Here is a 14,608-nt window from a genome sequence, read left to right on the forward strand (position 1 = left end):
GGTAATTCCTATAGAAAGGTCTCTGTGGGGTAAGAAAACAGATTCCCATGCCAGACAATGTCTTTTCATCTTGCTCACTGCGGGAAAGTCTCTCTTTACCTATGGGCCCAAACATAGAAGATACATCAAAGGGAGGACTGATGAATGATGCTTTAAAGAGATCCTCAAAGTCACTCAATTTCATCCAGGCATGTCTCTTAATGGCTATGCCTGAACCCACAGTCTGCGAGGAACCTTCAGCTGCAGAAGAGATTAACCTCATGGACACATTCAATATAGATTGTAGGGTGGCCAATTGTGGGGTTCTCCATCGACATGGACCATGGGGAACATTAGATAGTTCCTTAATTAAGTTCCTCTGTAATCTAGTGAAATGTACCAGGTAGTTCAGCAACTGCTGACAAAGGTCACTGAGGCAGAAACTTGTTTCCCATACCTGTCTAATGCCCTAGATTCTCTATCAGGGGGCTGGAAAGAGGAGCTCTGTTCAGCCAACTCCTTTTTTTTGTGGCTGCCGCAACAACCATGGCTTCTATGGGGATTTCCTTACTCCAATACTGTCTGTCTTTAGGTGCTCCAAGAATCTTATCAGAATGCCTGCAAATCAGTTCTATAGTGTCTGGTTCCTTCCATGCCCAGCGGAAGACAAGATCTATAAACTCATCTGCCTGGGGAGGGGATAACCTAAGATGTAGATGAGCTAGACACAAAGACTTCTAGGAGCAATGATTCCTCCTCCTGGGAAGGGGTTTCAGAAGACCAATCACATTTTGGCTTAGGATTTCTAGAATGTCTTCACAGGAGATGTCTTCCGGTAGACATCTGGGGGACTCTTCCCCTTCATCAAAATCTGTGTCTTCTGTCAAAGATTCCTGAGGGGAATCTAAGTGCCTCCTTTTGCACAGCCTCTTTCAAGGGACCTTTTCAGTGGGACTTTATCAGTGGGTGCTCTAGAGAGGTATTGGAAGAGGCTGGGAGTTCCCTAATTGGAACTGTCTGGAAGTGCTTACACGTTGGCTGTCCCTGTGTCATAGAATGAAGAGACTCAGACACAAGATCTGAAGAGGGAGAAGGAATAGGATCTGAAGAAGTAAGAATAGATACCACTCTTGGGTGACAGAATACCGTCTCCACCACCTTGAAAGCTGAAGGACCAAGAGAAGCCAAGACCAATCTGACTGGAGCTGAAACTCTCGGATCAGACAAACCAGGGTTTTCCCTACCCTCCACTCAGAGGGAGAAGCTGTAGCTGAGCTGTCCAAAATTAAGGCTCTAAGGGGAAATAATGATTCCGAAAGCTCTGGAGTCAGAGTCATTCACTCAGATCTGAAGCCGATGCTTCGACTCCAAGGCACATCCTACTCAAGGGGAGGTGGAGCAGAATGGATCAGGGAAGCAGTCACAGACGATGATAAAAGCGTCTTTGGATCGATGGTTTGACTCTTGGAGATCTCAGATCTGAGGGCTCTGAAACAGAAGGTCAGATTGAGAACGAGTAATGACTGTGTGTGAGGGAGGTTTAAGGCTCAAGGATCCAATGGAAGACTGTGATGGTAAGACCCCCATCTGGATCTGTGTTCCGAGAAATTTTCTCATCATCCTATTCACCTCTGCTTTAGAAAGATTTTGGGAGGACTTGACTGAAGAGGAAATGGAAGGAGGTCGAGAAGACTTTCTTGGAGTCTTCTGTAGAAAGGGAGATCTCAGTCAAGAGACACTAGCTCTGCACAGAAGCAGGGGATTTGGAGCTGAGGAGACTTTGAAATAAAAGGTTTTGGATCAGAGGGTTTCAGATCCACTTATTTTGAAGCTGTAGCTGGAGGCTCCACTGTCAGAGTGGATTTAGACCACCTAACATCCCTGAGCTCTGAGGATTTTGACTTTTGAGTGGGGGGTTGAGCCTCTGAAGTAGAAACAGCAGCAGAAGGTGCAGAAGTAGGGAGAAGGCCCTTAAGCACTAGTTTGTTTCATTGATCACTAACGGCTCTGATGTTGAAGCCAGCAGAAATAGTACAATGAGTCTCAATGTGGGAAGGTCCTAAACAATTGATGCACTCCCTGTGGGCATCACAGTTGGGTATCTTGTGCCCACAGGAAGTGCACTTTTTAAATCCAGCAGGCTTCTTTGCCATAGCTGAGAACTAAGCCTAATGGTACAGCTCAAAGAGAGAATTTGAAGAAAAATTTAAGGGAAAAAATGTTTTTTTTTTTTTTGCTATTTTTTTTTAAATAAACACTAGAGAGTGAAGTTATAGTAACAATGGTAACAACAACAGTAGTACCTTACAGAGAAGGTAAAGGAAAGAAAAAGAAATAATCAGCGATGGTAATGAAGACTATCAATGGATGGTAAAGAAAGATAAATAGCCGAGCAGGTAAAGAGAGGTACTACAAAAAGCTACAAACAAAAAAGAAAGTTAAACTCTAAAGTTTTTACTCACTGTACCACAAAAACCAAGATGTTAAGCTTGAGAGAACGCAATCCCAACCGAGTCTTTAGAGCAGCAAATTAGATCTGAGGTAATACAGTGGTTAGGGCTATTATGGGTAAAGGGAGGAGCTCGAGAGTTGGACCCTAGAATCTAGAGAAAGCGGACAAGTTGGATCCAAGGACCGGATCCGAGACACATTCATTGAGGAATGAATGAAAATGACAACATCAGATGACGTAAGATATAAATACTCCAGGACCCTAAGATGGAATGGGGAGCACCTCAACAGCTCATCCACCTGCTGCTATGGTCTAAACAACCCAAAGGAGGGGGGATAGGAGGGAGGGATGGTCGAACCATATGGAAACAGACAACACGGCTCTATCGTTATGGTAAGCACATAACTTTCATATCTGATGTTGTCTTCTCCATCTGGCTTCAACCTATAGCACAGAGTCCCCAGCCATGTAGCATCCCAGGGGAGCCACAGAAGAGAACATTCCGAACAGCTGTGGAAGCAAATGAGGCCCTAGACCTCAACTCTACATCCGATTTGTAATGGGATCCAAAGGTATTGAGTGCTACCCAAAGTAGGAGCAGCAGCACAAATATCATCAACTGAAGCTCTGAAGAAAAAAAGCAGAAGTAGCCACTGCTATAGTAGAAAGGCCTTTAAGTTTTGTCAGCAAAAACTTTCCTTTCAAATTATATCCAAAGGAAATACAATAAGACAGCCATTTGGATAGTATTGTTTTCGACACTGGCTTGCCCAGCTGGACCTTAGAAAAAGACACAAAAGGTTGTCCCGATTTCCTAAAGACTTTGCTCCTATCCAGATAAAACCTCTGTAGTCTGTGAAAATCAAGACAATGTAGCCGATATTCTCCCTTATTATGAAAGTTAAGGAAAAACACAGGTAAGTGGATGAGCTGATTCAAGGTAGACTGAGAAGCCACCTTAGGCAAAACAGAAGGCTGAATCATAACGGAAACCCCTCTCTCTATGGAAAATGAAATAAGGAGGCACAAAGGATAAGGCCTACAGCTCTAAAACCCATCTAGCAGATATAACAGCCACCAGGAAAATATTTGTCTTCCAAGATAGTACCTTCAAGGAGACAGTGGCTGAAGGGCCAGATAAAATGTTGACCATTAAAGATAAATCCTAAGGAGGAATGGGATCTCAAATGAGAGGTTGTAATAAAAATGTGCCTCTCAGGAATGCCTTAGAAATCTTCAGAGCAGCTACTGGAGTTTTATCTCTGCCAGCATGGAAATTGGAAACAACTGCCGGTTTTACCTTACTAGTAGAACAGCCCAACCCAGAATGAAACAGATCAGCAAGAAAATCAGAATAGCATCCAGCAGGGCTGAAAAGGGATCCAAGCCCTTCGACAAAGCCCAAACTGCAAAACATTTCCGTTTATTAGCATAAATCTTCCATGAAGAAGGTTTCTGAGAAGAGGCTAAAATACTGTCAGAGAGTTTAGGATCTCTGGCCATTATGGGAACTGAGGGAACCATGCGGTCAGTTTGAGAGTAGGAATATCTTCTTCTTCTGGCTTTTCCCGGTTAGGGGTCGCCACAGTGGATCACAGTCCGCCCATGATTGGCAGTGGAGAGAGTTTTACAGTGTCGAGTTGCCAGCCCAGCGCCCAACCTTCCACAGAAGGCACACACACTCACACCTAGGGCCAATTTTAGTGTGTCCAATCCACCTACAGCATGTCTTTGGGATGTGGGAGGAAACTGGAGCACCTGGAGGAAACCCACGCGACCACAGGGAGGACATGCAGACTCCGCACAGAAGGCACCCCAGCCAAGGATCAAACCAGAGAACCTCTTGCTGTAAGGAAGCAACACTAACCGCTGCACCACCGTGGCTGCCCCTTTGAGAGTAGGAATATAAGGTGGGGAAATCCCCGCTGGGTGAGAGATCAAATGTGGCATGGGGTCAAGGACCCATGGAGGGTACCTAACGTAAGGCCACAAGAAAGGGGAACCAGACTTGCCTGGGCCAGAGTGAAGCAATGAGAACCACAGTTGCTCTGCAATGGGCAATTTCCTAAAGAAATTTTATTATGAGGGGAGCAAGCAGATATGTAAGCATACAGAAATGTATCCCTCGGTGACTGTCCCACAGGGAGAACCAGGGTACAAAATAAGCTGCAGTTCATGTCGGATGGGGTGGAAACCGATTGCAGTAAGGGGTGCCCCAGCATGGGAAGATCTGGGCTGCTACTTGTCAATTCAGAGATGACTCATGAGGAAGAAGAAGAATGTTCTTGCTTAAACTGTCCATTAAGATGTTGGACTTTCCTGGGATGTGCGCTGCTATGAGAAAACACTGAAAGGAAATTGCCCACTGGCACACTTTCATAGCTTTCTGACAAAGAGGATAAGACTGAATTCCCACCTTTTGTTCAGATGCCAAACCACAAATATATTGTCTGTTTGGACCGAGATCACACCCTTGGGGAGAAGGTCCTGAAAGGCCTGAAATGTTAGGAGGACTGCGGTCATCTCCAAAACACTGATGTGAAGGTTGGCCTCAAAAGTTGACCAGGTCTGCTGAACTGTCTTCCCTTAGAACAGAGGTGTCTGGTTGGGGAAGAACAAAAGGTCTACTGGAAGAGACAAGGGGAGACTCCAACCACCATCAGATCTAAGTTTGACAAATGTTTGTCATGACAATGGGAAAGTTCAAGGGATGGGTTACAGAAGTCCACCGAGTAACTAACATCCACTGTAGTATTCTCATATGGTATCGCACCAGGGACACCAGACAAATCTATGCCGCCATGTGACCCAGCAGCCTCAAGACAATGGAGGCTGGACATTTGTGGAAGCAAAGCAGACAAATCGCCTCTGCATGAAGGGAGCTCACTCTGTGTCCTGACCGTCGTACTATCTGAGACACCTTATCCAAATCACATCCTACGAATTCTTAACACCTGAACTGACTATAGACTGGATTTCTCATAGTTTACAGTGATTCTTAGGGACAGGCACAGTTGGAGTAAGGAGTCCTGAGCCTTAACCAATGATGCCCTCATGGAAGCAGTGAGGAGCCAATTGTCCAGGTAGGGAAAGACCTGGAACCCCTGCAGCCTAAGCCACACTGCTAAGCCAGCAGTGCACTTGGAAAACACTTGGGAGGCAGTGGTGAGACAAAAGGCCAGCACTCTCAACTTATAATAATCGGCTCCCAGCCAAAAGCACAGATATCTCCTGGACTGCCACACAATCTTTATATGATGGTAGGCATCCTTGAGATTGATCCAGGACATCCAGTCATCCCTTCTCAACAGAAGCAGAATAGACTTCCCAGGGACCATTAAGAACTTGGTCTGCTTCACATAATGGTTCAGTTTGCTAGGTCGAAGGTCTTTGTTTTTCTTTTGCACCAAAAAAAACTGGATTAGATCCTGGATCTTCACTGGTTTGCTGGGACCTCTTGGATGACTCGATTTGTCAGCAGCTTTTGAATTTCAACTGCTGCATCTCTTCTCTGATAGGGTGGTATGTCTAAGAGGGACTTGGTGTTTTCTCCCAGCAGAAATAAAAAATGAAACTGTACAGCCTCTGGACAAGATTTTCAACACTCATGTATCTGAGGTGATGGCCTTCCAAGCTTTTGGGTGGAAAGCCAAGTGATCCCCGAGTGCCTCCAAAGCAGGACAGTCAGGCAACCCTTCAGGTACAGGTACAGTGAAAAGGCCACCCAGAAAAATCCTCTCAGAAGCTGTGATTCTACTGATCTGCCATGCTAGCTATCCCCCCCACCCCACCCCCACAGAAAGAGGCATCCTCACCAGGGATGTCTTGAAAAGACTGTTGTGCTTTCTGGAAAAGAGATGCTTGTTTCGCTTCTGGTTCCTACAGAAGGACTGCTGTAGGGTGGCAAACTACATTCCAGCAGACAGTGCCTTCCAGTCCTGTTCACTTTTAGTTAACGTGTCCTTGATCTCTGGTTTAAAAAGAGAGGAACTGATGAAAGGGGTGTTGGTAAAGGATTCCTTAAAGCAGTCCACAAAATTACATATTCTCATCCAAGTGTGCAGATTGGGACATGCCATCGGTTGCAATGAAAAGCAGGTGCATAGACACACTGGAAATAGATTGCTTGGTTGAAGACTGCTTCTCCAGCATCTTTGGAGTCTCTGGCATCTGCTGTGTCTTCACTACTTTTGACACTTCAGAGACAATGTTGTGGTGAAGTCTCGTCAAATGAGCAACATAATTTACACTTAACACTGGCCAAGAGTTTAGCCCATGTTTAGACAAGTCAGCACCCAGAGCCCCTGTCCAGCAAGGATACAGGTGGAATCCCAGGAGTCTATTTTCTGTTTCCCATCCAGCTACCTAGGTTGTACTGAAAAAGGGATAATGAGATAGATCTTCAGATCTGGCTGATCAGAATAAGGGGGAGCCTGTCATTTATGGTCCCCCTCATTCTTATCCTGCACCTCGGGGTCCTTATAAGTTTCCTTACTCTGACCCCACATACCCTTGTCAGGCTTCTTCAAAAGAGTAGAAGTGGAAGCTTCAAAATCTCCCAAATGCAAAAAGCCTTTTAACACCAACTTGCCCTGGTACTCATTCACAGCTCTGGTACTAAAGCCAGCAAAAGAAGAGCACCAAGCATTCAAGTGTGACGTGCCAAGGCAACAAATGCACCAATCATACTCATCCTGAGACAGCAATTTGTGGCCACATGCCACACATTTTCTGAACTCCTTACCTTTATCCATAATGAAGGAGAAGCACATCACCTAAAAAAAAAAAAAAAAGATAAAGCAAAAAGACACCTAACCCCTAACTATGTAGCCTATCACACACTACAACCTAAGGTAAAGCTATGGCTTTTTTTTGTTTGTTTAAAATGAAAAATACAGGCATAAATGCCTCAAACCCAAAAGCACTATCACACAAAACAACACCTACAAACTAATCCTAACCCTAACCAAACTGTTCCACAAAGCCTACAAAGGATAAAGAAAGAAATTGCAAACAAGGCAAGCAGAAATCACACCAAATACAAAAAGGATACAGCTGATCCCACAGTGAAGCTTGCAATATCGCTGCAGTCTCTGGAGGTGGCAAAAGAAATCTAAGGCAGATAGGAGAGAGCAAGGTATTGTGGACAGGAGATTGAGCTCCACGGCTGAAGTCTTTTGGAATGGTTAGCCTTGGATCTGAATCTGATCTGATAACCCACATGTTGAAGCGCGGTGGAAAAGACAACATTGGATCCAATGTTTCCAGGCTCAAACTGGGGTCACAAACAATTGCTTTTGGAGAATCGTTCTGAATCTTCAGAATTAGCCTCAATATCAGTATAAAGAGGAAATGCGTAAAGGAACATTCCCGTCCATGGGAATGAAAATGCACCTGTCTTCCAGGCCAGTTTGCAGGGAGTCCTGGAGAAGAATTTGTTCAGTTGTCTGCACAGAAAGGAGGCAAACCAATTTATTTGTGGTGTTCTCTACAAATGGATGAATTGCTGGAAGACCCTCTCATTTAATTTCCATTCTATCCCACAAAGCCTACAAAGAGTAGAGAAAGAAATTACAAACTGGGCAAGCAGAAATCACACCAAATACAAAAAGGATACAGCTGATCCCACAGTGAAGCTTGCAATTTCGCTGCAGTCTCTGGAGGTAGCAAAAGAAATCTAAGGCAGATAGGAGAGACAAGGTATTGTGGAGAGGAGATGGAACTCCGAGGTTGAAGTCTTTTAGAATGGCTAGCCTTGGATCTGAATCTGATCTGATAACCCACAGGTTAAAGCGCGATGGAAAAGACAATATTGGATCCAATGTTTCCAGGCTCAAAAGGGGGTCACTGCAATTGCTTTTGGAGAATCATTCTGAATCTTCAGAATTAGCCTTGATATCAGTATAAAGAGGGAATGCGTAAAGGAACATTCCCATCCATGGGAATGAAAATGCACCTGTCTTCCAGGCCAGTTTGCAGGGAGTCCTGCAGCAGAATTTGTTCAGTTGTCTGTACAGAAAGGAGGCAAACCAATTTATTTGTGGTGTTCTCTACAACTGGATGAATTGCTGGAAGACCCTCTCATTTAATTTCCATTCATGATGTTCTATTCTGGTCCTCCTCAGCTTGTCTGCCACTATGCTTTGCTCTGATCGCATGTATGATGTTTGGAGGGTTAAAGAGTGCTGAAGAGCTAACTTCCAAGCCATCACATTCAGCCCGTATCCAAGGTACAACCTGATACCCTCATGCTTACTGATGTACTACATCACTGTGGTGTTGCCTGTAATCACTTGAAGTAGTCCTAGGGACCAAAAATGATGAAGAGAATTTAAGATATGGATCACTGCCAACTTGTCTTTGACATCCATGTGCCTTGGTCTGCCTGAGGACTTCCACAAGCCTTATACATTTACCTCTATAGAAATGTCTCCAATAGAAATCTGAGGCATCTATTGTTACTGATTGGTGTGGAGGTAGAGGAAAAGAGAAGATACCTGAATTTGCTTAAATATGTAGTCTCCACCAGTACAGTTCCTTTTTCACAAAGCCCAAAACTGAATCTGAAATTCCATAGGATTCAGATATTGGGCCCATGACTTTTGACATGTGGGTTTTTAAAACACATTGTATCTTTCTCATGTGTAGCCTAGCCAGAGGAATCATTAGAATCACAGATGCCAAGAACTTCAGGATTCTGAGATACTCTTTGGCTGAAGTCTGAGACTGGTTTAAGAAGCTCAGGAAAAGTTTTCAGATAAAAATCTAACTTCTCCTGTGTCAAAAATTTTTTTGCTGTAAAGTATTTATAAGACATTCTAGAAACACAATTGTGTGGTGAGTTTAAAGACGATTTCTGAATATTTATCTGGAACCCCTGATTAGTCAGAAGGGGAGAAATCTATTATAATGACCTGATATGTGGGGAAAGACTCTGCAAAGATGAGTAAGTCGTTTAAAGAAACGTGAAACCCATTCAGTCTGCAATGAGCTATGGCTAGGGATACATATTCTGTAAACACCGTTGGAGCTATAGATAACCTACAGGGTAATACAAAGAACTGATAATGTGACCCATTCCACAGGAAACCTAAGACACTTCCTGAAGAATGTTTGCTATGGGAATGTGATGGCATGCATCTTTTAGGTCTAATGTTATGAAGCTTTCCTGGGGAATGACAGGTAACAGATTCTGAAGAGCCAACATCTTGAATTTTGGAACTTTCACATGCCAATTTAGTAAGGAAAGATCTAGAACAGGTCTCCAAGAAGGCTGTTTCTTTGGTACCAGAAATATTTTGGAATAGAAGCCTTTGCCCCTTCGATATAAAGGGAATGGATGACTCCTAGGGTGAGCTGAAGAACTTGAGGGAAAAAAAGGAAGTTATGACTTAACTCAAGTGACTTAACTCACTCCGATAGCCAGAATTCTCCAAACAGCTACTTATACCCCAGCTACATATCACACACATTATCCTGTATAAACCCTCATCCTGTCCCTCCATCTCCACTTTAGTGTCCTTCTATAACCCCCTCACCTCCGTACTTCCAGTAAACACCTCCTTCAGTTATACGAACCCAACAAAAACATTGGTAAGACTGTTTACAAATACTCTGTAGTCTATGTTTGGAACTTTAGAACTTTAGTTTAGAACTCGCAACATAAGAACCATTCAGCATACATACCTGTTTAAGAAAGAACTTTAAATTTTTCTTCTGAAGACTTGGACATGCCCTTGCCAGCCCCCCAGTTGAACTAGTCTCCTCTCTTCTCATCTTATCTACTTTTGTCTGTCAACTCTTTTTCCTCCTTGTAGTTGCTCTAGCAAACTGTATTCATACTGTACTCTGTGCAAAATTCTCTAAACCTTTTAGTTGTTTGGCCTATGCTATATACTGTTCTCAAATTTTGGAAATTGTACTTAACTGTTATTTTACCTATGCATTGTACTGCTGTGCTCAAATTTTTGACTTGTACTATATTTCTGTGATCCAACTTTAATATTTTGTAAATATCATAATTACTTGTATTATTTCTGGAGATTTTCTCCTTGGGTCTCCACTGAAAATGGGCCCCTAGCTCAGTTGGACTAACCCGGTTAACAAATGTCAATAAATAAATAAATATGACTTACCATAATGTTCCATTTGTATTGTTGATCTTCATTTATTCTTGGCTTGTGGGTATAGTTCCGATCCTCAGAACCGATCCAGCCTCTATATGGCTTGCATCAGCCAAAAAAAAATCTCTCGAGCTACTAGTCTACCCACAATGCCTCTCTCTACATTACCTCAGATCGAGTTTGCAAGCTTACAGAAGAAGATACCCTAACTCGAGCCAGAAGCCATGTCCAAGGTGTATCCTAAAAAGGGAACCCAGGACAGCATGTCGCTCCACCAAAACTCTATAGGAGGGGGCAGGTGAGGTGGGACGCAAGAATAGATGAAGATGCACAATACAGATGGAATGTTATGGTTAAGTCATAACTTCTTTATCTGATGTTATCAATCTTCATCTATTCTTGACTTGTGGGACAGAGTCCCCAGGTACCTTAGATCCTGGGTGGCCCTAAGGAAGAACATTCCTGAGAACCACAGAACCAAAGGAGGCTCTTACCCTGGAGACAATATTCAATCTGTAATGAGTAATAAAGGTATGTGGAGTAGCCCATGTTGCAGCTGCGTAAATTTCTGACATTAAAGCTTTAGAATGAAAAACAGCTAAAGTCGCCACAGATCTGGTAGAATGTGCCTTCATTGGCATAGGAAGTCTTTCATTCTTTTCTGTGTAAATAAAAGAAATGCAATCCCTAACCATCTTGATAGAGTAACCTTAGAAACATGCTTGCCCAAGGTTGCGCTTGCAAAAGATACAAATAATTGATCTGATTGTCTAAATTCCTTAGTTCTATCCAAATAAAAACGTAACTGTCTGTGCACATCCAGAAGGTGCAAGCAGTATTCACCTTTATTAGAAAAATTTGGGAAGAATACAGGCAAGTCTATAGATTGACTGATACTGGCCTCTGAAATCACTTTACGAAGAAAGGATGGGTTTGTTCTGAGTGAAACTAGATAAGGAGCTTTATGACATAAAGCCTGTAATTTAGAGACTCATCTCACCCAGGTGACAGCTATAAGAAGCAACATTTTCCAAGAGAGAAACTTTAAGCTGTAGGTTCAAATGGAGGAAATGCGAGAGAGTGCAATGCAAAGGTCAAGTCCCATGGTGATAGAGGATCCTTGAATGAGGGCTTTAAACAAAAGGTGCCTTTAAGAAAAACCTTACAAAGCCTGTGGAAGATTAAGGGCTGATCACTGAAACCATTACTGAAATTTGAAATAGCTGCTAGGATAAAAAGAAGTTATGTCCTTACCATAACATTCGATGTTTGTAGTCCATCTCGCCCTTCATTCTTACTCTTGGGATCGGAGCCCAACCTCGGCTCCGACTCGGCCATACAGTAGCTCAAAAACTTCTTGTTGGCTAATGGCTAGGAGGTATCCCATCATGCATCACTACTATTCCGCAGATCTTGTTTGCTGCAAGGACAAAATGCAGAGACAAAGAACAAACCAAATCAAAAGGACTAACAAAAAACAGTAGGCACTCTACCCCCAGGTCCTCAAGGAGGGGGCAGGAGGGAGGGTTCGTAACAATGAAGGACGAGATGGACTACAAACATCGAATGTTATGGTAAGGACATAACTTCTTTATGTTCTGTAATCCTATCTCACCTTCATTCTCACACTTAGGACAGTGTCCCTAGCACCTTCATCTTGAGTGGCTCATTGAAAATACTCCTGAGTACTGTGGAACCAAAGGAAAACCTGTTCCTAGAAGCCATATCCAATTTGTAGTGAGTAATGAATGTGTGAGGTGAAGCCCATGTTGCTGCAGCACAAATGTTGTCTATTGGAATTCTAGCCTGAAAGGCTACCGAGGTAGACAGAGACCTAGTAGAATGAGCTTTCACCTTGATCTTTACCACTGGTGGAATAGACAAATGAAATGCAACTGGAAATCCAGAGAGAGATAGTGTGACCTTAGAAACTGGAAGGCCCTTCCTAGAGTCTGAGAAGGAGACAAACAACTGGTCTGACTTTCTGAAGTCTTTAGTTCTGTCTAGATAAAAACACAATTGTCTATGCACATCCAGTTGGTGGAATTTGTATTCTGCCTTGTTAGAAAACTTAGGGAAGAACACAGGCAACTCAATAGACTGATTAATGTTGGCTTGAGAAGAAACCTTAGGAATAAAAGAAGGGTTTGTCCGCAAACAGAGCCTATCTTTAAGAAATACCAAATAAGGGGGCTTAATGGAAAGAGCTTGCAGTTCAGAGACCCTTCTTGCAGAAGTGATAGCCACTAAAAATATAGTTTTCCAAATTAGAAACTTGAGGTCATGTGTTGCTGAAGGTTCGAAAGGAGTTGACGTAAGTTTATGGAGAACAAAGTTCAAATCCCATGGAGCCATGTGATCCATGACTGGGGGTCTTAGCAAAGTGGTCCCTTTGAGGAAGGCTCTACAAATTCTATGAGCCATAAGATTAGGTTCATTAGCGACATGAAAGGTGGAAATGGCTGCCAACTGGAATTTGATAGTTGCCGCTGCTGAGCCTTGGTTGAATAACTGCGAGAGGAAGTTAAGAACGGCAGAAATGGGAGCTGTGTAAGGATCAAGGTTTCTCTCACGGGCCCAAAAGGAGAATCTCTTCCATTTACTGGTATAAATCTTACTGGTAGAAGGTTTGTGAGAAGATGACAGGATGTGTACAACCTTGAGAGAAAGGTCATGAAGCCTGACTAGAAATGGAATTAGAGCAGCCAAGCTGTCAAGTTGAGGGTGTGAAGAGAGGGATGGAATGCCCCTAACATGTGTGTCAGTAAATCTGGCACTGGATCCAGAGTCCATGGTTCATCCTTTAGATGAGGTCAGAGGAAGGGAAACCAAATCTGTCGAGGCCAGTAAGGAGCAATTAGGATCATTCTGCTTCCCAAGGATATTGCTTTCTGAATTACCTTCGATATGAGGGGGAAGGGAGGGAAAGCATAGAGAAGTCCCAAGGGCCAATCGTGAACGAGTGTGTCTTTTGGTGCTTCCCCTTCTGGGGGAATCAGGGTAAAGTAGCTGCTGCATTTGGCATTGAGAGGGGTTGCAAAAAGATCGCAGTAAGGCTGACCCCATTTGCGAAAAATTTGTTCCGCAATGTATGTGTTCAGAGACCACTCGTGAGGCATCAGAATAGCCCTGCTGAGCCTGTCTGCTATGACACTGGATTTCCCCAGGATGTGCATTGCTATCAGAAAGCGCTGGGAAGACACCGCCCACTCCCATACTCGTAGGGCTTCTCTGCAGGGGGGGGTTAAGATTTGGTTCCTCCTTGTTTGTTTAGGTACCATACCACTGACATGTTGTCCGAGTGGATTGCAATCGTCCCTAGAGGAAGAAAGCTGTGAAGTGCTTGCAATGCTAGAAGCACTGCTCTCATCTCCAAGATGTTGATATGCAAATGAGCCTTGTGATCTTGCCATGTGCCTTGGACTGTTCACCCTAGATAATGCTCCCCCACCCTATCTGGGAGGCATCCGTGGTCACAGTGGCAACTGGGGGGGGGGGGCAAATGGTCTGCCTGTGTTTAGATTGCTGGTCTGAGTCCACCAACGAAGATCCTGTTTGCACAAATTTGTTATCAGGATGGGGTGAGACAGAGGAAGGTACTGCAGTGACCACTGGGCAAAATGTAACCACTGCAGGACCCTCATGTGCAGTCTGGCTAATGGAACTAGTGTTATTGTGGAAGCCATGGTCCCTAATAGCTTGAGCACCACCTTTGCTTTGACTTTTCTAAGTGGAAGTAAGTTCAAGACTTGTTCCTTTAGACACTGAATTCTTTCCATGGTAAGGTAAGCCCTCACTGAGACTGTGTCTATTTTGGCGCCAAAAAATTCACACGCTGAGAGGGTGATAATGCAGATTTCTGCCAATTTACTGTAATTCCTAACTGCAGGCAGGTTGAAATGGTGGCATCCCTGGCCTGTAACAGTAGATGCCTGGTGGTGGCAGTCAGGAGCCAGTCGTCCAGATATGGAAACACTTGGAATCCCTGACGTCTCAAGTTTGCTGTAACCACTGCCATACATTTGGTGAACACCCTGGGGGCTGTAGTGAGACC

At 43.7% G+C, this 14,608-nt stretch overlaps 1 protein-coding gene across 1 annotated transcript in view; it reads right to left on the minus strand.

Annotated features, from left to right (window-relative positions):
• The window catches only part of EFCAB8 (EF-hand calcium binding domain 8), a 3,728,836-nt gene that overhangs the window by 2,677,778 nt on the left and 1,036,450 nt on the right, over positions 1–14,608 (minus strand). The window contains exon 10 of the mRNA XM_044089017.1: positions 6,942–7,206. Within this exon, the coding sequence (XP_043944952.1) occupies positions 6,942–7,206 (265 nt within the window). The remainder of the gene's footprint in view (positions 1–6,941; positions 7,207–14,608) is intronic.

The sequence above is a fragment of the Protopterus annectens genome, chromosome 12.part0 (genome assembly GCF_019279795.1).
Source record: "Protopterus annectens isolate FY-2018-M chromosome 12.part0, PAN1.0, whole genome shotgun sequence".
Taxonomy (NCBI): domain Eukaryota; kingdom Metazoa; phylum Chordata; order Ceratodontiformes; family Protopteridae; genus Protopterus; species Protopterus annectens.